General features: G+C 36.6%; 1 protein-coding gene across 3 annotated transcripts in view; it reads right to left on the bottom strand.

Annotated features, from left to right (window-relative positions):
- The window catches only part of LOC105489849 (regulatory factor X7), a 163,889-nt gene that overhangs the window by 38,689 nt on the left and 100,299 nt on the right, over window positions 1–24,901 (bottom strand). For all 3 annotated transcript variants that reach the window (XM_011755042.3, XM_011755033.3, XM_071066804.1), the window contains exons 4-5: window positions 17,401–17,483; window positions 15,513–15,635 (exon numbers count right to left, since the gene is read on the bottom strand). In XM_011755042.3, coding sequence (XP_011753344.2) covers window positions 15,513–15,635; window positions 17,401–17,483 — 206 coding nt within the window. The remainder of the gene's footprint in view (window positions 1–15,512; window positions 15,636–17,400; window positions 17,484–24,901) is intronic.

Below are 24,901 nucleotides of genomic sequence, written 5' to 3'. Positions count from 1 at the left end.
CATTATCTGATCCACCAACATTTAGGGATTTAAAATATTTAGTATGCTGATATCAGTGAATTGCAGAGTAAAATTCCTAAACTGACTCCTCCATAAAACAATGAAAAACCTCTGGAAATTAACCAAAGACCTACAGCAAACTGGGGAGCATTTATTTAAGAAAAATGGCTCAACTACAGTAAGAATAGCTTTGTGCCATTTTAACTTGCCCTAGTCTGATCTCTCATTCCCCATTAGGAGCCTTGAAAACTAACACCGCTTATTCTCAGTGCAGTCTTGTGTTCACTGAAATAAAGTAGTTGGAGTGTTCTGCAAATCTTCATCACAAACAATTGTCATTATTTCACTTGTGTGGTGGATTCCCTCAAGGACCCCACCTGATACAGAGGAACAAAGGCAGGCATAAGACATATAGAAAACAAATAACAAAATGGCAGATGTAAACCTTGCTTTATCAGTAATTACATTAAATGTAAATGGATTAAATTCTCCAGTTAAAAGGCAGGGTGAATTTAAAATAAAACACCATTAAACTATATGTTGTCTATATACTAGATACATACTTACATTCAAAGACACAAATAGGCTGTAAATAAAAGAACAGGAAAAGATATAGCATGGCTAAAGTAAAGAGAACTGTAGTGGTTATACTAATATCAGAGAAGAAAACTGTTACCAAAGACATTAAGATGAAATGGTCAATTCATCAGAAAGCTGTAACAATCATAACCTTTTATGCAGCAAACAACAGAGCTCCAAAATACACAAAACAAAAAAAGACAATTCAGCAATAACAGAGACTTCAGTGCTCCAATTCAATAATTAATAGAAATAAGCAGATGATCAATAAACACAGATGACTTGATCAACACTATAAACCAACTAGACCTAAAAGACATCTACAGAACACTCCTCCACCCAACAATAGCACAAAAAACATTCTTCCCAAGTGCATATGGAATATTCTCCAGGATAGATCATAATACATTTAAAAGAACTGAAATCACACAATATATTTTCTCTGGTCATAATGGAAAGAAGCTAGAAGTCAATAACTGAAGGAAAAGGAAATTCACAAATATGTGAAAATTAAATTCCTACATAATCAATGGATCAAAAAACTCACAAGAGAAATTAGAAAATATTTGAGACAAAAATGAAAGCATAACATATCAAAATATATGGGATGTAGTCAAAGAAGTGCTTAGCAGGAAATTTATAGGGACATATAGCTACATTAAAAGACAAGAAAGGTGTCAAATCAATAACCTAATCTTTCAGGTTAAGAAACTAGAAACAAAAGAGAAAACTCACTCCTAAACAAGCAGAAGGAGGAAATAATAAAGACTCTAGTGAAAAGAAATATAATAGGAAATATAAAAACATTAGAGAAAAAAAAGTAAGCCCCAAAATTGGTTTTTTGAAAAGATTAACAAAACTAACAAACGTAAATAACTAAGATCAGAGCAGAACTGAAGAAGATAGAGACACAAAAAACCTTCCAAAAAATCAATGAATCCAGGAGTTGGTTTTTTGAAAAGATCAACAAAACTGATAGACCGCTAGCAAGACTAATAAAGAAGAAAAGAGAGAAGAATCAAAGAGACAAAATAAAAAATGATAAAGGGGATATCACCACCGACCCCACAGAAATACAAACTACCATCACAGAATACTATAAACACCTCTACGCAAATAAACTGGAAAATCTAGAAGAAATGGATAATTTCCTGGACACTTACACTCTTCCAAGACTAAACGAGGAAGAAGTTGAATCCCTGAATAGACCAATAGCAGGGTCTGAAATTGAGGCAATAATTAATAGCCTACCTACCAAAAAAAGTCCAGGACCAGATGAATTCACAGCTGAATTCTACCAGAGGTACAAGGAGGAGCTGGTACCATTTCTTCTGAAACTATTCCCATCAATAGAAAACGAGGGAATCCTCCCTAACTCATTTTATGAGGCCAACATCATCCTGATACCAAAGCCTGGCAGAGACACAACAACAAAGAAGAGAATTTTAGACCAATATCCCTGATGAACATCAATGCAAAAATCCACAATAAAATACTGGCAAACCGGATCCAGCAGCATATCAAAAAGCTTATCCACCATGATCAAGTGGGCTTCATCCCTGGGACGAAAGGCTGGTTCAACATACGCAAATCAATATACGGAATCCAGCATATAAACAGAACCAAAGACAAAAACCACATGATTATCTCAATAGATGCAGAAAAGGCCTTTGACAAAATTCAACAGACCTTCATGCTAAAAACTCTCAATAAATTCGGTATTGATGGAACGTACCTCAAAATAATAAGAGCTTTTTTAAGACAAACCCACAGCCGATATCATACTGAATGGGCAAAAACTGGAAAAATTCCCTTTGAAAACTGGCACAAGACAGGGATGCCCTCTCTCACCACTCCTATTCAACATAGCGTTGGAAGTTCTGGCTAGGGCAAACAGGCAAGAGAAAGAAATCAAGGGTATTCAGTTAGGAAAAGAAGAAGCCAAATTGTTCCTGTTTGCACATGACATGATTATATATTTAGAAAACCCCATTGTCTCAGCCCAAAAGCTCCTTAAGCTGATAAGCAACTTCAGCAAAGTGTCAGGATACAAAATTAATGTGCAAAAATCACAAGCATTCTTATATACCAGTAACAGACAAACAGAGAGCCAAATCATGAATGAACTTCCATTCACAATTGCTTCAAAGAGAATAAAATACCTAGGAATCCAACTTACAAGGGATGTAAAGGACCTCTTCAAGGAGAACTACAAACCACTGCTCAGTGAAATAAAAGAGGACATAAACAAATGGAAGAACATACCATGCTCATGGATAGGAAGAATCAATATCGTGAAAATGGCCATACTGCCCAAAGTAATTTATAGATTCAATGCCATCCCCATCAAGCTACCAAAGAGTTTCTTCACAGAATTGGAAAAAACTGCTTTAAAGTTCATATGGAACCAAAAAAGAGCCTGCATCTCCAAGACAATCCTAAGTCAAAAAAACAAAGCTGGAGGCATCACGCTACCTGACTTCAAACTATACCACAAGGTTACAGTAACCAAAACAGCATGGTACTGGTACCAAAACAGAGATGTAGACCAATGGAACAGAACAGAGTCCTCAGAAATAATACCACACATCTACAGCCATCTGATCTTTGACAAACCTGAGAAAAACAAGAAATGGGGAAAGGATTCCCTATTTAATAAATGGTGCAGGGATAATTGGCTAGCCATAAGTAGAAAGCTGAAACTGGATCCTTTCCTTACTCCTTATACGAAAATTAATTCAAGATGGATTAGAGACTTAAATGTTAGACCTAATACCATAAAAACCCTAGAAGAAAACCTAGGTAATACCATTCAGGACATAGGCATAGGCAAGGATTTCATGTCTAAAACACCAAAAGCAACGGCAACAAAAGCCAAAATTGACAAATGGGATCTAATTAAACTAAAGAGCTTCTGCACAGCAAAAGAAACTACCATCAGAGTGAACAGGCAACCTATAGAATGGGAGAAAATTTTTGCAATCTACTCATCTGACAAAGGGCTAATATCCAGAACCTACAAAGAACTCAAACAAATTTACAAGAAAAAAACAAACAACCCCATCCAAAAGTGGGCAAAGGATATGAATAGACATTTCTCAAAAGAAGACATTCATACAGCCAACAGACACATTAAAAAAATGCGCATCATCACTGGCCATCAGAGAAATGCAAATCAAAACCACAATGAGATATCATCTCACACCAGTTAGAATGGCGATCATTAAAAAGTCAGGAAACAACAGGTGCTGGAGAGGATGTGGAGAAATAGGAACACTTTTACACTGTTGTTGGGATTGTAAACTAGTTCAACCATTATGGAAAACAGTATGGCGATTCCTCAAGGATCTAGAACTAGAAGTACCATATGACCCAGCCATCCCATTACTGGGTATATACCCAAAGGATTATAAATCATGCTGCTATAAAGACACATGCACACGTATGTTTATTGCGGCACTATTCACAATAGCAAAGACTTGGAATCAACCCAAATGTCCATCAGTGACAGACTGGATTAAGAAAATGTGGCACATATACACCATGGAATACTATGCAGCCATCAAAAAGGATGAGTTTGTGTCCTTTGTAGGGACATGGATGCAGCTGGAAACCATCATTCTCAGCAAACTATCGCAAGACCAGAAAACCAAACACCGCATGTTCTCACTCATAGGTGGGAACTGAACAATGAGATCACTTGTACTCGGGAAGGGGAACATCACACACCGGGGCCTATCATGGGGAGGTGGGAGGGGGGAAGGATTGCATTGGGAGTTATACCTGATGTAAATGACGAGTTGATGGGTGCTGACGAGTTGATGGGTGCAACACACCAACATGGCACAAGTATACATATGTAACAAACCTGCATGTTATGCACATGTACCCTAGAACTTAAAGTATAAAAAGAAAAAAACAAAAAAAAAAACCTAACAAACATTTAGCTCAGCTGTCCAAGTTAAAAAAAAAAAAAAAGAGAGAAGACTCAAATAACTAAAATCAGGAATGAAAAAGGAGGTATTACTACTGACTTTGGACAAAACGTACTATTAGGGAATACTATGAAAAACTGTATGACAACAAATTGGATAATATACGTGAAAGAGACAAATTCTAGAACACAAACTATTAAAATAGACTCAAAAGGAAATAGACAACCTGACCAGTAACAGAGATTGAATTAGTAACTTAAAAAGTACCTACAAAGAAAACCCGGACCAAGATGGTTTAGCTGGTGAATTGTAATCAATCTTTCATAAACTCTTTCATAGTTTAGAAGGGAGTACTTCTAAACTCATTATATTAAGGCCAACACTATCCCGACACCAAAATCAGGTAGAAGCATTCTGAGAATGAAAACCACAGGCTAATATCCCTCAGATGCAAAAATCCTTAACAAAAGACTGACAAATTGTCGGTATTGATGGAACGTACCTCAAAATAATAAGAGCTATTTATGACAAACCCACAGCCAATATCATACTGAATGGGCAAAAACTGGAAAAATTCCCTTTGAAAACTGGCACAAGACAGGGATGCCCTCTCTCACCACTCCTATTCAACATAGTGTTGGAAGTTCTGGCTAGGGCAATCAGGCAAGAGAAAGAAATCAAGGGTATTCAGTTAGGAAAAGAAGTCAAATTGTCCCTGTTTGCAGATGACATGATTGTATATTTAGAAAACCCCATTGTCTCAGCCCAAAAGCTCCTTAAGCTGATAAGCAACTTTAGCAAAGTCTCAGGATACAAAATTAATGTGCAAAAGTCACAAGCATTCTTATACACCAGTAACAGACAAACAGAGAGCCAAATCATGAATGAACTTCCATTCACAATTGCTTCAAAGAGAATAAAATACCTAGGAATCCAACTTACAAGGGATGTAAAGGACCTCTTCAAGGAGAACTACAAACCACTGCTCAGTGAAATAAAAGAGGACACAAACAAATGGAAGAACATACCATGCTCATGGATAGGAAGAATCAATATCGTGAAAATGGCCATACTGCCCAAGGTAATTTATAGATTCAATGCCATCTCCATCAAGCTACCAATGAGTTTCTTCACAGAATTGGAAAAAAACTGCTTTAAAGTTCATATGGAACCAAAAAAGAGCCCGCATCGCCAAGAAAATCCTAAGTCAAAAGAACAAAGCTGGAGGCATCACGCTACCTGACTTCAAACTATACCACAAGGTTACAGTAACCAAAACAGCATGGTACTGGTACCAAAACAGAGATATAGACCAATGGAACAGAACAGAGTCCTCAGAAATAATACCACACATCTACAGCCATCTGATCTTTGACAAACCTGAGAGAAACAAGAAATGGGGAAAGGATTCCCTATTTAATAAATGGTGCTGGGAAAATTGGCTAGCCATAAGTAGAAAGCTGAAACTGGATCCTTTCCTTACTCCTTATACGAAAATTAATTCAAGATGGATTAGAGACTTAAATGTTAGACCTAATACCATAAAAACCCTAGAGGAAAACCTAGGTAGTACCATTCAGGACATAGGCATGGGCAAAGACTTCATGTCTAAAACACCAAAAGCAACGGCAACAAAAGCCAAAATTGACAAATGGGATCTAATTAAACTAAAGAGCTTCTGCACAGCAAAAGAAACTACCATCAGAGTGAACAGGCAACCTAAAGAATGGGAGAAAATTTTTGCAATCTACTCATCTGACAAAGGGCTAATATCCAGAACCTACAAAGAACTCAAACAAATTTACAAGAAAAAAAAAACCATCAAAAAGTGGGCAAAGGATATGAACAGACATTTTTCAAAAGAAGACATTCATACAGCCAACAGACACATGAAAAAATGCTCATCATCACTGGCCATCAGAGAAATGCAAATCAAAACCACAATGAGATATCATCTCACACCAGTTAGAATGGCGATCATTAAAAAGTCAGGAAACAACAGGTGCTGGAGAGGATGTGGAGAAATAGGAACACTTTTACACTGTTGGTGGGAGTGTAAACTAGTTCAATCATTATGGAAAACAGTATGGCGATTCCTCAAGGATCTAGAACTAGAAGTACCATGTGACCCAGCCATCCCATTACTGGGTATATACCCAAAGGATTATAAATCATGCTGCTATAAAGACACATGCACACGTATGTTCATTGTGGCACTATTCACAATAGCAAAGACTTGGAATCAACCCAAATGTCCATCAGTGACAGACTGGATTAAGAAAATGTGGCACATATACACCATGGAATACTATGCAGTCATAAAAAAGGATGAGTTTGTGTGCTTTGTAGGGACATGGATGCAGCTGGAAACCATTATTCTCAGCAAACTATCACAAGAACAGAAAACCAAACACCGCATGTTCTCACTCATAGGTGGGAACTGAACAATGAGATCACTTGGACTCGGGAAGGGGGACATCACACACCGGGGCCTATCATGGGGAGGGGGGAGGGGGGAGGAATTGCATTGGGAGTTATACCTGATGTAAATGACGAGTTGTTGGGTGCTGACGAGTTGATGGGTGCAGCACAGCAACATGGCACAAGTATACATATGTAACAAACCTGCACGTTATGCACATGTACCCTAGAACTTAAAGTATAAATTAAAAAAAAAAAAATGACAAATTGAAACCAGCTGCATACATAATGGATTAGATGTCATGATTAAGTGTGATTTACCCCAGAAATGCATGATAGGTACAACATACAGAAATAATAATACACTATATTTGGTTCATTTAAAAAACCTCTGATATAATCATCTCAATAGATGCAGAAAAAATGTTTGACAGATATCCAACAAACTAGTAACAAAATGGAAATTCCTTAACCTAACAAAGGCTATCTATAAAAACCCATAGATAATATCATACTTAATGACAAAAGACTGAAAGCTTTCCTCTTCAGGCAAAAGACAAGGAAGGGGTGTCCACTCTTACCATTTCTATTCAACATTATGCTAAAGGTTCTAGCCACAGCAATCAGAGAAGAAAATAAATGAGAAGACATCCAGATTAGAAAGGCAGAGATAAAATTATCTCGATTTTCAGATGAAATATATAAAAAAAATCCTAAGAAATACACTAAAACCTATAATTAGAGCTAATAAAGGTGAGCAAAATATATAAAATCGTTCTTATTTCTATATGTTGGCAACAACTAATCAAAAAATGATATTAAAAATAATTCCACTTCAATCAAAAATATTTAGAAATAAATTTAGCAAAAGAAGTTTAAGATGTACACATCCTTGAAAGAAATTAAAGATCTAAGTAAACAAAAAGATACCCCATGTTCATGGATCAGAAGAGTAACTTATTTTTTTCCTATGTTAAAAACAGGACCAGGCGCAGTGGCTCACGCCTGTAATCCTAACACTTTGGGAGGCCGAAGTGGGTGTATCACTTGAGGTCAGGAGTTCAAGACCAGCCTGGCCAACATGGTGAAACGCATCTCTACAATAAATATAAAAATTAGCCAGGCGTGGTGGCCCATGCCTGTAGTCCCAGCTACTGGGGAGGCTGAGGCAGAAGAATCACTTGAACCCAGGAGGCAGAGGTTGTAGTGAGCTGAGATTACACCACAGTATTCTAGCCTAGGTGACAAGAGCGAGACTCACCTCAAAAAAAAAAAAAAAAGACTCCCAATCAGGTAATAGATGAATTATATAGAACTCATGTTAAGTTTCTTATATGTAATCAAAGTATTATAAAAGTGATTGTCCTTATTCTCAGGAGAAATATCATATCCACAACTTACTTACAAATGGTATAGGAAAAAAACTACTGAACCTATGTGAAACACTTAGGAATATGGATATCTTACAATATACTTTCAACATTTCTATTATGTCTGAAAATTTTTATAACAGGAAGTTGGAGAGGACACTGCCCTGAAAACAAAGCGGTCCCCCAGGGTAGGTGATGATGGCAATGAATACAAAGTGAAGAGATCTAAAAAAAGTAATGGTATTTCTAAAACTAGGAATTCATAAAGATCTTGCAGTGTCTACTTGGCATAGTTCAGGCTGAGGTATCTGGCATTATCATGGTTTTGTAGAAGGGTGGAACATTTCTGGTTTTGATATTTTTTTGATGGTGTTACCTATGGTTTATCTTTTTGGCCATGGTACAACATGTGGCTGCTTCTCTCAGGATACAATTTGTAAAGATTTTCCTAAGCCATTTGTAAATGGTAGCTGAAGACTCTCTATCCTGTAATACAGTTAATTTTCTTAAATGTACTTGTATTTGGCTAAAATTAATTTTCTCGAAACTCTATTAAGGATATAGAATCATGAAACTTTTGTGTTAAACAGTCCTAACATTTGTAAAGCAAAACTCATAAAAAATGCAGCAAGGAACTGTGATGAAGAATTTCTCACATCATTTTTGTGAGAGATTAACACATTGCTCATCTTCAACTGAGTAAACAGACAAAAAGAATTTTTTGCAGAATTTGAAAAATATTAAAAAGTTGATTTAGTGGAATCAATGGAATATAAAGAGCTATAGAAAGAGAATTCAAAGTATTTTAAAAATGGATAATTTGTTAGATTGAAAGTAAATCTCAATAAAAATATCAGAAACTAAGCCCCATTCTCTGACCACAATTTAATAAAACTAAAAATAAGAAAGTGTAAAACAAAACAAAATGAAATAAACCCTCAAACACATGAAAAATTTAAAAAGAAAACAAACTTCTAATTTAGGTCAAAGAAAAAAGCAAACCAATAATTCCACACTGTTGGAAAATAATGGCAATTGTAACAACTCATATGCATATCAAATGGAATATAGCCAAAACTATAATGAGAGGCAAATTCATAGATATAAATGTTCCTATCTTAAATGTGAAAGAATGAAAACAAAGTTAAGCATTCCATTTAAAGAGTAAGAAAAAAACCCAAGAAAACTAGAAGGAACAAAAATAAAAGCACCTAATAAAAAAAAAAAGACAAGAAAATAAAACATATCAGATTTTACTTGTCTAAAAAAGAAAAATCAAAAAAATAAATTAGGCTAAGTGAAATTTGAAAAAAGAGGAAAATTCAATGTACAAAACTAGAAATATCAAAAAGCATATAAAATACAAAATATATTAAATTTATGAGAGAAACAAATGACCAAAATCAATGAATAAAGTAAAAACCTAACCAGTGTAAAACACAAAAAATTGTCAAAGAATTACCTCCAACAAAGGCTCCAGGCCTAGATGGTTTTGTAGTTGAGTTCTTTAAAACTTTCAAGAACAAATAAGTCCCATGCTATATAAACTGTTCCAGAGCACAGAAAATTAGGGAAAGAGTTCCAATTCATTTTGCAAAGCTGGCCTAACCCTGATATCAAAACCTGACAAAGATAGCATAAAAAGAAAGAAAATTACAGACCAAATTCATTTATGAATATAGATGCAAAGTTCCTAAATAATATACTTGAAAACAGAGCTCAATGGTACACTACAAGATAACACATCTTGACATGAGGAGGACATTCATTCTAGAAATAAAAGTTTGCATTAGGTATCTTTTTTTTTTTTTGAGACAGGATCTCACTCTGTCACCCAGGCTGGAGTGCATTGGTGCGATCATGGCTTACTGCCGCCTCCACCTCCTGAGCTCAAGCAATCCTCCAACTCAGACTCTCATATAGCTAGGAATACCGGGGCAACGCCACCATGCCCAGCTAATTTTTTGTAGAGACAGGGTCTTGCTTTGTTGCCCAGTCTGGTCTTAAACTTCTGGCCTCAAGTGATCCTCTTGGCTTGGCCTCCTAAAGTGTTGGGATTACAGGCATGAGACACTGTGCCCGGCCTATATTAAGTAATATCTTTATAAAATATATCACATCAACAGGTCAAATAAGAAGCACTGCAAAATAATCTCACTTGGATGCCAAAATATTTAATGAATATTCAATTTAATCAAAAAAAGAAAAGTCTTGGTCAACTGTAAGTGACACATACTTAACATCGGTGAACTTACTGTAAGAGGAAATGATGCCTATCACTGCTATATGCAAAAGTGGAAGGAAAGTCTATTAAATGTAATAACAAAGTAAAGACAATGAAGAAGATACACAGGATAAACTACCTAGAAAAGTCAAAAGTAACAACTGAAAAATAAGGACTAAACAAAATTCAGTAAATATAAGATGTACAACGTAAAAATAACAGAAATCTAGGAAGTTCCTATAAACCAAAACAAATAGTAAAACATTTTCCACAATATGAATAATAGAAATTACCAAGGAATATGTTAAATGAGAAAGTAAACTTAATTGAGGGAAAAAAGGCAAAACATTACTGAAGGGCATGAAAGAAACATGTAAATTAAGAAACATATTTCTAGTCTGTAATTTTTCTAAAATTTTCAGTTAATTTGTTTGAATCAAAATCCCCTTAGAGTTTCCTTTTTAAAATCAGAAAAGTGATTTGCAACTTCCTATAAAAAAAAAAATTAACTGGTCAGAAAATAAAACCAAGAAAACTTGTGAAAAAGACGTATAAGGAGGAAATATTGGTCCTGTCAGCTATTTAAACATGTAATAGCTAAAATATCTAAGTAGTAGAGTATTACCATAAGAACAGAGAACATAAAGGAAGAAAACTGAATCCAGAAGACTTTAGTAAGGTACATTATAGATTAGTGTTAAGACAGAAAAATTATTCAATAAAAAAGCTGGGATAATTAGTTAACCATTTAGAAAAAATAATTTTTGTGATTTATTTTAGTAAATGCTATTAGATAGCAGATAGACTCAAGGCTTATATATAAAGAATAAAATAAAAAAATACCTAGGAAAAATATACGTGAGTATTCAGCAGCTGGTGGCATGGAGAAGTTTTTTCTAAGCATAATAGTAATGTTACAAGCTGTGACAAAAGTGTACCAATCAGACTACTTATTTAAAAATTAACTAAAATTAACAAACAGCAATCTTGAAAAAACATTAATGTTTTAATATTTATGTCTTTAATATATAAAGATTTATAATCATTAAGAAATGGACATGTAAAAGGCTAGAACAAACATATCAGAAGGAAATGCATTTAGTGAATAATAAATAACAATATTTAGCCAGCAATCCCAATTTTGATAATTTACATTATACAGCCAAGGATGTTCACTGCATTACTATTTGCAACTACCCTCTCACCCAAGAACTGCATAAACAGTGGGGCCAAATTTGGTTAAATAACAAAATGTATACATTGAAGAAGGCATTAGGAAAACTATTAAGGAAATAAAACCAGATGGTTATTTTCAGATAGTGAGATTACAGGTGCTGTATTTCTTCTTTATACTTTTATAACTATTTGCCCAAACTTTCATGATGAATATACATTTTACAATTAGAAAAACAGTGTAAAAATCAATGCACTAATAATTTTCCTGAAGACATAAATATTAGAATTCAAAAGCTTCAACAAATAAAAAAGCCCAAAATCATTTGTAAATTAAACTGTCTTTCCATACTGAAAGCTCCTTAAAGCTTTTTATTTGTATTATCTTAATTTAGCGTGAAAACACAGTTAAAAGAAGCCAGTCTTTACTGTCTGAGATTACATCTTCATTTTTTTCCTCAAAGGGATTTTACTTTTAATGACTATTAAAGGATTTTCACACAAATACATCAAAATACACTGAAATGAATTATAAAAGGGTCCATACACAACAGGAATAACTTAAAAGGATACTTCATATTCATAACATCATTTATTTCATTGAATATTGAGAACAGAATCAGTTTAAGACTGATCATTCTATGTTAGGTTTTTATTCGGGAAATTTCATTTAAGCACTCTAAACAGGATAATGAGTGCCTAATGATTGTCTAACTGAAATCTCTCCTGTGATTTAAAACTCTTGTTCTTAAAATATATAGTTATATTCTATTTAGTTTTCTTTAGACAACAAAATTGTAAAACTTTTAACTATTTTCTAATACTTTGATCTACATTTTGCCTTTCTGTAGTGTTTCTACATTTTTAAATCTCTTTCAAATTATTTAAATCTAAATGGCAAATTATGGTTTTAGGCAATGTACAATCAAATAACAGAACAACTTGAAGCTTCTACATCCTATAATTCTATGGAAACACCAACATTCTTTCTTCCTAGCACATGTCATGTTATTATGCTATGTCTCTTACAATAACCATATTATTTGTACCCATGTATACTAACCATATGTAAACCAATTCATACTCTGAGCAGCTTATTTATTATCCACACTAAGTGGAAGTCCTGGCCAAATAATATAAGCAGTATTTCTAACTACTTGTCCAATGTTTTCTACCCACTCAATTTGATATTACTCAACTTTAACAATTCTTAACCTATTATGAACTCACACATGAAATCTGAGTTCTAGTCTTAGATCTGCCCCTCATTAGTTTTGTTACACTGGTAGAGTCACTTAGCTTCTCTAGGTTTCAAGGTTTTCATCTATAAAAAGAGGATAGGAACACAGTGGAAGACCTACAAGGTCTGTTACAAAACAAATTTTATTATCACTGTCAGGGATCAGGTTCCACTCTAATCACTCTTATTATGAAATTAGTGCCTACTATGTGGAAATACTATGGGGAATACTACAGTAAATAAGTGAAATAGTGAAATTTTTTGAACTAAAATGCCCAGACTCAGATATTTTGTGTATAGTACTCATTATTAGCATAATTATCTCCAATTCCATGAACACACTGGCATTTCTTTCCTAATCATGCTATTATAAAAACTCTCCCTTACCTACTAATGCCTTTTTAAACTGTAGCCTATCTAAATGACTTTCTTTTATCTCTGTTGCTCTCTACTGAAATACACTTAAATTAATTGCTCAAAATTGGAGTTCTCACTACTCCCAAACAATGCGATGTTTTGGGTCTCTTTTGTTTAAAAAATCCTTTAACTTTTTTTAGAAAAAAAAATCATAAGAATTGATGGGAATCTATGAAAAAGATTTCAAGGAAAAATTCAAATATTATAGGAAAACATAACCATGTCTTGCCAGAGGCAGAAAACTTTCAGGAATATAAGGACTGCTTTCATGGGCCAGGATCACCCTTCCGCAAATGCAGCATGCTGTCTCTAAGGTAATATGAAGGGTGGTGCAGAGGAAAGTCATCACTTCAAAAACTACATGAATACCCTGTATTCCCTCATTAGTCTGTTATGGAAACGTCACACATTTATTTGCCCAATGTGCCCTTTGGAAAACCAGCAAGACATCTTTGGATAATTAGTCCTTTAATATTCCCTACTTCAGAAAACTTTTAGAATTTTAGAGCTAAAAGAAACCTCAGCCTGGGCAATGGTAAAACTCCATCTCTACAAAAAACAAAACCAAAAATTAGCCGGGAATGGTGATGCGTGCCTATAGTAGTAGCTACTCAGAGGGCTGAGGCAGGAGGATTGCTTGAGCCTGGGGGGGTAGGGGTGGGAGTTCAACCTGCAGTGAGCTGTGATCGTTCCATTGCACTCCAGCCTGGGTGATAAGAGTTAAACCCTGTCTCAAAAAACAAACAAACAAACAAACAAAAAAGAAACCTCATACATCTTCAAGTGCCTCATTTTATAGATGAACCAACTGACAAAGACTGGTTAAAATACTTGCCTACATCACACAAGTTTAATGACAGAATCTATTCTCTTGATTTTCAATCCAGAGTTTCAACATATCATACAAGTTTACCTGATTTCTATAACCTTTTACTGAATTCAAATTTGCTTCTTTGAAGTTTCAGAGGGTTCTATTTTAACTAACTTGAATTTAATGAAGAATCCATGATTAAGAGTGTGTGTGTGTGTGTGTGTGTGTGTGTGTGTGTGTGTGTGTATGCTTAATAAGGGCAAGGGCTGTGTCTGTTTACAATTGTATCCTGAGAACTTATCACAGGGTCTGGCATATAGGTATTCAACGGATTGCTGTAGACTGAATGAATCAACAAGTTGGATCACATGCACTCTCAGTTTTAACCTTTATAAAGAGAAAATAAATCTAGAGTTCTTCAGTTTAACTTTGTTCTCTTGATCATTTCAGATATTTTTATCTAGACTTTCTTCTAGCTCCATTATGTTTCTTTTGGTGAGGTAGTAAGAATTGTGAATAGATACCAATAATCTCAGTAAGTACAATTTCCTTTGCATTACCTTATACTGGTTAGCAATAGCACTTATTTGACACTTTCCCCCCCAAATCTGTAAGTACAACACATTAATGCTTGTTGGTTTGACATTTCAATATGCCCCCAAATTTGGTTTTATTTACTCTGCTGGAATAAATTCCTCCTTCCAAATCAATTATAAAAATGCTAAATGAGACTATATTTAGCACCTATTAACCTTTTACTAACCCGAAGGGCTCATCAGCCTCTGTATTTTTGTATCCTGGATTTAAATAAATTGTAAATGCAACCTAATTTGAGTGTCTAATATGTGCAAGTCACTGAACTCTCTTGTCCTTGATAAATAATATACAATATTCTTTGGTATGGAGAAGAATTAGAAGACTTTTAGATTCATGAAAAGGGCCTTTAAAAAGTCCAAGTGAAAAATCATGTTTTAGTTTTTCCTTATGTATTGATTTATTTATTGCTTTCCACTCTCTAACCCCAGATATACACTTCTTATCATACTTAAAAATTCTATAGGAATCTTTTTATTCACCAATCCTATACCACTGTCCTTGTACTCTCTGACCTCCCTCCTGTTATCCTGAAGAATTCTACAGAAATCCTTTTGTTCATTAATCCTGTCCTTTATTACACATGCTACTACAGAAGCTTAGAGCTGAAATGAATCTTAAGAGATTTCTAAGTGTAATTCCCATATGCCAGCTTGATATTCACCAATAATAAAACAAGTCACTATGGCCAAGTATAGTATTTTACCTCTTTAATATATCAGCATGCCATATTACATATAGTACTTACTTGTACTCATCATAGACTTCCTGTTTGGGCAGTGAAGTCTCCGGATGTTCCTCTAGGGTATTCCGAATCCAGGAAAAGGCATGCATTTGTTGTGCCCGACTAGATGACATGGCATTCTGATCACTAATAGAATAAAAACATGTTTTAGGTGACCAGACAGCAATTCGTTAATAATTTTTGAGCAAGGCCTAAATTTTCCACTAAAGAACTGTTTGCAAATACACTATAAACGACCAAACCAAACTTAGGAACTCTAGTAGATAATTGTCCAGCTATGGTTGTGAGCTGTTTTCTTTTTCTTTTTTTTTTTTTTCTGAGAGGGAGTCTCGCTCTGTAGACCAGGCTGGAGTGCAGTGGCGCGATCTCCACTGACTGCAAGCTCCGCCTCCCGGGTTTACGCCATTCTCCTGTCTCAGCCTCCGGAGTAGCTGGGACTACAGGCGGCCGCCACCTCGCCCGGCTAGTTTTTTGTATTTTTTAGTAGAGACAGGGTTTCACCGTGTTAGCCAGGATGGTCTCGATCTCCTGACATCGTGATCTGCCGGCCTAGGCCCCCCAAAGTGCTGGGATTACAGGCTTGAGCTGTTTTCTATAGCTGGTATAAGACTGAAGTTACTGCCCTGCTCCATCCCTCCCTATGCAGGTGATGGAGCACTGACAAAGTATTTGTTTTGGTCAAATATCACATTTAAGTGGATATCTGCTCATGTACTTGCCTGTTCATTTGCCTACACTTACCAAATCATCAAATTTTAAAACAAAATTATACAAAAATTGCTTATTTCTATTTGCTCAGCATTCTCAAATAATATATATATACATATATACACACATACATATATCCACATATATATAAATATACATAAACACACACATATATATAAATATATAACTACTTGGAAATCTTACTAAAGCATTCTGTGCTCCAGAATGGAATTCACACCAGAGAGATCCTGAACAGATAAATCTCCCCCTACAATCCTTCCTAAAGCCAGGCCCGCTGTCATGGGCTGACACATCCATTAAACATTGTAAGATTTACTATATGGAAGTATTACTTATAAATAAATACAGAAATGGACACCAAAGATAGGACAAGGGAAGCTACTCTGCTGATTCTGACATCCATCTCAGCTATCTGTAAGAATAATTTATTTCAAAAACACTGAGCAAGTATCTAGGACATAACATGATTAAAACAGTTATAAATTTGGTCTGAGGAAAAAAAAGACAAAACTCAAATAATTTTCATTTCATTTATTTCTATATACAGTTTTAAAAAAAATAGAATAAGCATAATTTATATGAATGAAATGAATTCTGAGAAATACTTAAAAGGTTAAGGAAACTTTTAAAAATTACAATGACTGAATGAACAACTTCTCTCCATATTTTCTATAATTTTTAATGATGAAACTATAGTAATACCCCAAGCACTTAACACACCTTACATTTATGAATTCATGCTTCATACAGGCAATTTCACTTTAATTTCTGTTTTAGATTCTATGATGTTTTTACCTGATAGTACCTAAAAAAACTCTTGTACATTATTCCTTATGATACTGATCTGTTTATTCTTTGGTTTTCTGTTCAATTTTCACAATCCCTCACACTGCATAAACATATATTCATCTGTCTATGAAACAAACCCAAATTGCATGTCATAGCATTTACCCAGTTGCACAAATAAATTAGCAAAAACTGCAAGTAAATACTTAACCAAATATCATCAAAGACTAAAATGATGTATTGTTTTGCCAGTATGTTTTCTAATGATTTCAGGAATATTGCAAAAACCGTAACAACCAAAACATACACACCTCACATATATCCTAGGGACTTCCTATAAACAGCATAATAATAGCAAAGACAAGAATTGATATACCTTTTCTCTCCATTGCTGAGACCAGAAGGCAGCTGAAGGTAGAGGTAGAGTTTCTCTAAGTCTGTAAACTTCTCAACTTCTTGCTGTTTACAAAGGATTAAAAAGAAAGATCATTTTTAAAAAACACTCATTTTTCCCCAAACAAAATTTACTAACATCTCCCTAAAAATAATGACTGTTTAAATTTAAGACAGATGAATCATTTGTCTTTTCTCATCACTAAAATAATACAATTAGGTTATTTGATAAATGTACTACATATACAAATTTAATAAAAGAAAATGGTACTTACCTATTAGTTCTTATATCATGGGCATAAATAAAATTATTGACCAAGGCTCAGAAAAAAAATCACATTTAAAGAACGAGGGTTTTATTTGTCCTAACTGTAGGACAAGTACTGGACCAGGAATCAAGAGAAACATTTATTAGTCTTTGTCTAACCATTAACTGGCTATGAGGTTTTCAGTGCTACAGCAAATTTTCCATACAACTATAAAATGAATGACATAATTTCTAGAATCCTTTTCCAATTTTCAAATATTTAGAACATGTGACTGATGGTGCTACTGTTACCTGTGGATGGAACTGAGGTTAAAAACACTGAAATAGGCCGGGCGCGGTGGCTCAAGCCTGTAATCCCAGCACTTTGGGAGGCCGAGACAGGCGGATCACGAGGTCGGGAGATCGAGACCATCCTGGCTAACATGGTGAAACCCCGTCTCTACTAAAAAATACAAAAAACTAGCGGGGCGAGGTGGCGGGCGCCTGTAGTCCCAGCTACTGGGGAGGCTGAGGCAGGAGAATGGCGGGAACCCGGGGGGCGGAGCTTGCAGTGAGCTGAGATCCGGCCACTGCACTCCAGCCTGGGCGGCAGAGCGAGACTCCGTCTCAAAAACAAAACAAAACAAAACAAAAAAAAACAAAAACAAAAAAAAACACTGAAATAAAACCAGTAACTCTTTCCAGACCTTACAGATGTGATTATTTGTTGGCTTGCCAACAGTAGCTGCTATTTAGAGAATCTACTTGTAAGATTTTCTATTGCTATTGTCCTGCAACTATGTCATTTTGTCTCTAAATGTAACCTTTAAAATAATTTTTGCCTTCCTCTTTATAACTTTCTTCTAAATTGAGTTTGCCATAATGGCTTCAAATGTGCCACAAATCCTATCATAATAAAAATATTCATAGTAAAATTCTGGTAGCCTAATTCAAGCAAAACTCCATTGCAATGAAAAATGTGGACAGATTACTGGCATTCCTGATAGAATTTATTCTTAATAAAGCACAGTTAAACAGAGATTCAAATTTTGAAAAAACCTAAAATGATATAACCGGGCCTATTCTTAGTCTCATCAGAAGACATCCACAAAAATTTAATCTTAGAATCCATCTATGTAATGATTTAATCAATCACATGCAAACAGCTCCCATTTACATTTTTAAAATCCCATAGCCTATAGGTATTTTCCAATGAGCTCTTGCTCCAATACCTAATAATATCAGCTATATCCTTGTGTAGCTCTCCCCTCAAAGAAATCAAACACACATTCCCTTCTTAAATGCTACCTATCATCACCTTCTTTTCTCTAGTTTCCACAGTGTTCAGTTTTGGAGTCTGTTTAACTCTCTTTTTCTTGGTGCATTCCACATTAATCCTTTATTTAGCCCTCTAACACTATGCCCCATCTTCTTCCAGTCTTTTGATTTTTCACTGCCACCACAGTAGTCTAGGTCTTCAGCTGTCTTTCTTTCAACAATAAGGATAATTCATTTGCTTATCCATTACTTTTGTTTTCTGCTATGTTCCACAAGTGGCATAAAATAACTATGAACCTATACTGTATATCACAAATTATACAAAGAGTGAACAATACAACACAGATGAACAACACACCACCACCACAGTTCTTGCCCTTAATGAACTTTTAATGACACTTAAATTTCTAAAGTGTCTAACCAGCTGGTTTTCCTACCTCTGATGTCACCCCACTTTAATGTGTCTTAAATACGGTTCCTGAAACCTGAAATTTTTTTCTGTTCTGAACAGAGGGACTGGCTGAAGCCATGGCAGAAGAACATAAATTGTGAAGATTTCACGGACATTTATTAGTTCTCCAAATTAATACTTTTATAATTTTTTACGCATGTCTTCACTGCAATCTCTGAACATAAACTGTGAAGATTTCATGGACACTTATCACTTTCCCAATCAATACTCTTCTGATTTCCTATGCCTGTCTTTAATCTCTTAATCCCGTCATCTTCGTAAGATGAGGATGTATGTCTCCCCAGGACCCTGTGATGATTGCGTTAACTGCACAAATTGTTTAAACAATATGAAATCTAGGCACCTTGAAAAAAGAACAGGATAACAGTGAAGTTCAGGGAATGAGAGAGATAACCATTAGGTCTGGTTGCCTGAGAGCCGGTGGAACACAGCCATATTTCTCTTCTTTCAAAAGCAAATAGGAGAAATGTCGCTGAATTCTTTTTCTCAGCAAAGAACATCCCTGAGAAAGAGAATGTGTTCCTAGGGTAAGGGCTCTAAAATGGCCACTCTGGGGATATATGTCTTTTACGGTTGTAGATAAGGGATGAAATAAGCCCCAGTCTCCTGTAGCACTCCCAGGCCTATTAGGACGAGGAAATTCCCGCCTAATAAATTTTGGTCAGACCGGTTGTCTGCTCTCAAACCCTGTCTCCTGATGTTATCAATGACAATGCGTGCCTGAAACTTCGTTAGCAATTTAAATTTTCCCCAGTCCTGTGATCTCACCCTGCCTCCATTTGCCTTGTAATATTTTATTACCTTGTGAAGCATGTGATCTCTATGACCCACACCCTATTCATACACTCCCTCCCCTTTTGAAAATCACTAATAAAAACTTGCTGGTTTTGTGGCTTGGGGGCCATCATGGAAACTGCCGACATGTGATGTCTCCCCTGGACACCCAGCTTTAAAATTTCTCTCTTTTGTACTCTTTCCCTTTATTTCTCAGACTGGCTGACACTTAGGGAAAATAGAAAAGGACTCATGTTGAATTATTGAGGGCAGGTTCCCCCGATATTTTTTTGTCAAATTGTTTTTTTAAGAGAGTCTCACTATGTTGCCCAGACTGAAGTGCAGTGGCTTAATCATAGCTCACTGCAGCCTCAAACTCCTGGGCTCAACAGATCATCCTACCTCAGCCTCCTAAGTAGTTGGGGCCACAGGCGCGTGCCACCACAGCCACCTAATTTTTTAATTAACTTTTTGTAGCTTGTTGCTACAAAATTGTTGCCTAGGCTGGTCTGGAATGCCTGCCTGGACTAAGTGATCCTCCTGCCTCCCAAAGTGCTGGGGTGCTAGGCATGAACCACTGTCAAATATTATTAACATCACCCACTTAATTGCAACAATGCCAATCATATTAAATTCAGAGAAGATTTTAATAATGAAATACCTAATATTATGAGCCATGTCTGAGAAAATGCAATAAAAATATTATTTTTGATCACTAAGAAAAAAATCTCCTATTGTTGGAGAAACCTTGGATTCTATATAGCTTTTAAATTTTAAATATACTGGAAAAAAGAAATGAGAAGAGATTCCAGAACACAGAAGAAATTTCAGAAGATGTTCTAAACTAGTATTAAGCACCAAAGAAATGATTTAGAAGACGGCAAAAAAGGTTTTGAAAAAGATTAAAGTCAGTGTCCTAATTTTTTTCAAACAATGAAAACTTGTAACTGTTCAATTACTGTTTTGATTACCACATGAGGTACAACACATAGAAGAAAAAATTTGGAGAGTAGCATGAAAACTGATAACAAAATTCTATAAAGCAAACCCCCCAAAAAATGACCCAAGTGTATAATGATGGCATTTCAGTCCAGCAAGGCTGGGGTCACCATCAAGATTTCTGGTTTTGGATATATTGTGTCATCTACTGCTAACTAGTGGCTTCTAAAACAATGCTCACTGGTTTGGGAGAAGACCCTAACCTTGCTTGATTATCAAGGCAAGAGTATCATGTGGCAAGTATGTTAAACATCAGATTATTTGATATGCTTTGTGAAGATTTAAATGATAAGAATTAAAAGTTTTCTGTTCTATGTCGAAATTCATTGGTGGTCAAAAAGAAATTCCTTTGGCTGGATTTACAAAATAAATCATAATGGTATTCTATTTGTGGAGCACCAGAGAAAAGACCAACTTCATAAACTTTAAAAATTATAATTTTTTATTCAGCCATAAAAGGAATGGAGTACTGATACGTGCTACAACATGGATGAACCTTTAAAACACTGTGCTAAGTGAAAGAAGCCACACACATATCATGTGATTCTATTTATATTAAATATCCAAAATAGGCAAATCCCTAGGGACAGAAGGCAGCTTAGTGTTTCCCAGAGGCAGATGAGTGCTTAAAGGGTACTGAGTTTCCTTTTGGGGTGAGGAAAAGGTTTTGAAACTAGATTGATGTGGTAGTTGTACAACACAGTTAATGTAATAAATATCACTAATGGTAAATTTTGTTGTGTATATTTTACTACAATAAAAACTCTAATTTTTAACAGAGCTTCGCACATTTGGAAAACATATCTGATGATTCCAAGTGAAACTTAAATGACAAACAACATTCATAGACTTAAAAGTCTTCACTTTCTTGAGATGAATGAAGAATTTCTCAAAGAAAAGCTAGTGAAAACAGTTTCAAATTTAGGGGGAACCTCAAATATTATTCTAGTTATTCGAATGAGGTAGCTGATAATTTCATACTATTGCGGTTGAAGATCTTGCCTGAAAACTTAAAAGACCTCTTTCTCATGCACTTCAATCTTTGCAAAAAGGTATTAAAAAGGAATTTTTGAACTCAAGGTTGATTTATATGTCAAACACATTCCAGCAAACAATTCTGGAGAATTTTGGTAAAATATTCTTGGTCATTCCCAGCAAGTGAGCCGACCTTGCATGTCATCATCCCATTTTCATAAGCATAGATTTAAGACGATGGTTTTTCTGAACCTTTAGCTATGAAAGCACAACAATGCTACAAACTTAATGATAATTGAGATGGTACTTTGACCTTTCAAATTCTGCACAGAAAAGCTTGTAGCAAACAATCAGATTCAACATTCATTTTTATATTATGTGATCAAGGGGAAAATGAAGGCACAGTATAAGATCAACTTGCTTTTGGAGGTTGAAGGTGGAGTTTGGTGTTTGAATCCTGCCACTCAACCCCCTTCCCTTCTAAAACTTTGGCTGATAAAAAATACTGACATTAGGAACTAGTAACATTAAGCTAATTCTTTCTATGAGGTGCAAGTGTAGTGGTGAAAAAACATGGGACAGAGACAGTATTCCATCAGTTCACCCACATTTCTCAGCCCACTTTGCAGTTGGCTTGTAATCATGTGATTATTATGAATCTGATCACAGTGATGTAATTCACTATTCAGCTGACATAGTTAAGAATCAATGTGTTGGCCAGGGGCAGTGGCTCAAGCCTGTAATCCCAGAACTTTGGGAGGCTAAGGTGGGTGGATCATGAAGTCAGGAGACTGAGATCATCCTGGCTAATAGGGTGAAACCCCGTCTCTACTAAAAATACAAAAAAAATTAGCCAGGCGTGGTGGCGGGCGCCTGTAGTCCCAGCTACTCAGGAGGCTGAGGAAGGAGAAGGGTGTGAACGGAAGGTGGAGCTTGCAGGGAGATGAGATTGCGCAACCGCACTCCAGCCTGGGCGACAGAGCGAGACTCCGTCTCAAAAAAAAAAAAAAAAGTGTCACCCCATCCCATTTCCCCCTCTGTGGTATCTTGGAAGCCATGTGTTGCACCAGTGAGGCTATGTCGGCCTTCCTGTCAATGTTGGTTCTGAGGGACTATTTGGAACAGTGGTCTTCAGTGATTTCTGCTGCATATAATGCGAATGAAAATACATTTTTGTAGTTAGGCCACTGATATTTCAGTCTTAGTTATAACAGCATAGACTAAGTCATCCTGATTAATATAAAAATTAAACTGTTTTCCTCTAGCACCTTTGAGAAAACTGAGGAATCCTTTTTTTTTTTTTTCCCGCTTTTGAGATGGAGTCTTGCTTTGTCCCCGAGGCTGGAGCGCAGTGACCCGATCTTGGCTCACTGCAATCTCCGCCTCCTGGGTTCACGCCATTCTCCTGCCTCAGCCTCCCAAGTAGCTGGGGCTACAGGCACCTGCCACCATGCCCAGCTAATTTTTTGTAATTTTTAGTAGAGACGGGGTTTCACCGCGATAGCCAGGATGGTCTCGATCTCCTGACCTCGTGATCCACTCGCCTTGGCCACCCAAAGTGCTGGGATTACAGGCGTGAGCCACTGCGCCCGGCAGAATACTTTTTACATATACAGATAAAAATGTGAAAACACATAGGAACAGCACTGGCCTGCAACTCCCAGTGAGACTGTTGCAGAAGGCGGGTGATTTCTGCATTTCCAACTGAGGTACCCGGTTCATCTCACTGGGACTGGTTGGAGAGTGTGTGCAGCCCACCCAGGGTGAGCCGAAGCAGGGTGGGGCATCGCCTCACCTGGGAAGTGCAAGGTGTCGGGGAATTTTCCCCGCTACCCAAGGGAAGCTGTGAGGGACTAAGCCTGAGGAACTCTGGCACAGACACTGCGCTTGTCCCATGGTCTTCACGACCCGCAAACCAGGAGATTCCCTCTGGTGACTACCCTACCAGGGCCCTGGGTTTCAAGCACAAAACTGGGTGACCAACTGGGCAGACACCAAACTAGCTGCAGGAGCTTTTTTTTTTTTTCTTTTTTGCCATACCCCAGTGGCGCCTGGAATGCCACTGAGCCAGAACTGTTCACTCCCCTGAAAAGAGGGGCTGAAGTCAGGGAGTCAAGTAGTCTGGCTCAGCGGGTCCCACCCCCCCCCACGGAGCCCAGGAAACTAAGATTCACTGGCTTGAAATTCTCACTGCCAGCACAGCAGCAATCTGAGATGCACCTGGACGGTCAAGCTTGGTGCAGGGAGAGGGGTCGGCCATTGGTGAGGCTTGAGGAGACAGTTTTACAGCCACAGGCTAAACAAAGCTGCTGAGAAGTTCAAACTGGGCAGAGCCCACTGCAGCTCAGCAAGGCTGCTGTGACCAGACTGCCAGATTGCCCCTCTCTGGACAGGGCATCTCTGTAAAACAGGCAGCAGCCACAGTCAGTGGCTTATAGCAGACTTAAACGTCCCTGCCTGACGGCTCTGAAGAGAGCAGTGGAACTCCCAGCACAGCATTCGAGCTCTGCTAAGAGTCAGTCTGCCTCCTCAAGTGGGTCCCTGACCCCCGTGTATACTGACTGGGAGACACCTCCCAGTTGGGGCCGACAGACACCTCATACAGGAGAGTTCTGGCTGGCATCTGGCAAGTGCTTCACTGGGTTGAAGCTCCCAGAGGAAAGAACAGGCAGCAACCTTTGCTGCTCTGCAGCCTCCACTGGTGATACCCAGACAAACAGGGTTGGGAGTGGACCTCGA

The sequence above is a fragment of the Macaca nemestrina genome, chromosome 7 (assembly GCF_043159975.1).
Source record: "Macaca nemestrina isolate mMacNem1 chromosome 7, mMacNem.hap1, whole genome shotgun sequence".
Classification (NCBI taxonomy): Eukaryota; Metazoa; Chordata; class Mammalia; order Primates; family Cercopithecidae; genus Macaca; species Macaca nemestrina.
The sequence above is the reverse complement of the archived record's forward strand: the minus strand, read 5'-3'. Positions and strand labels throughout refer to the sequence as shown.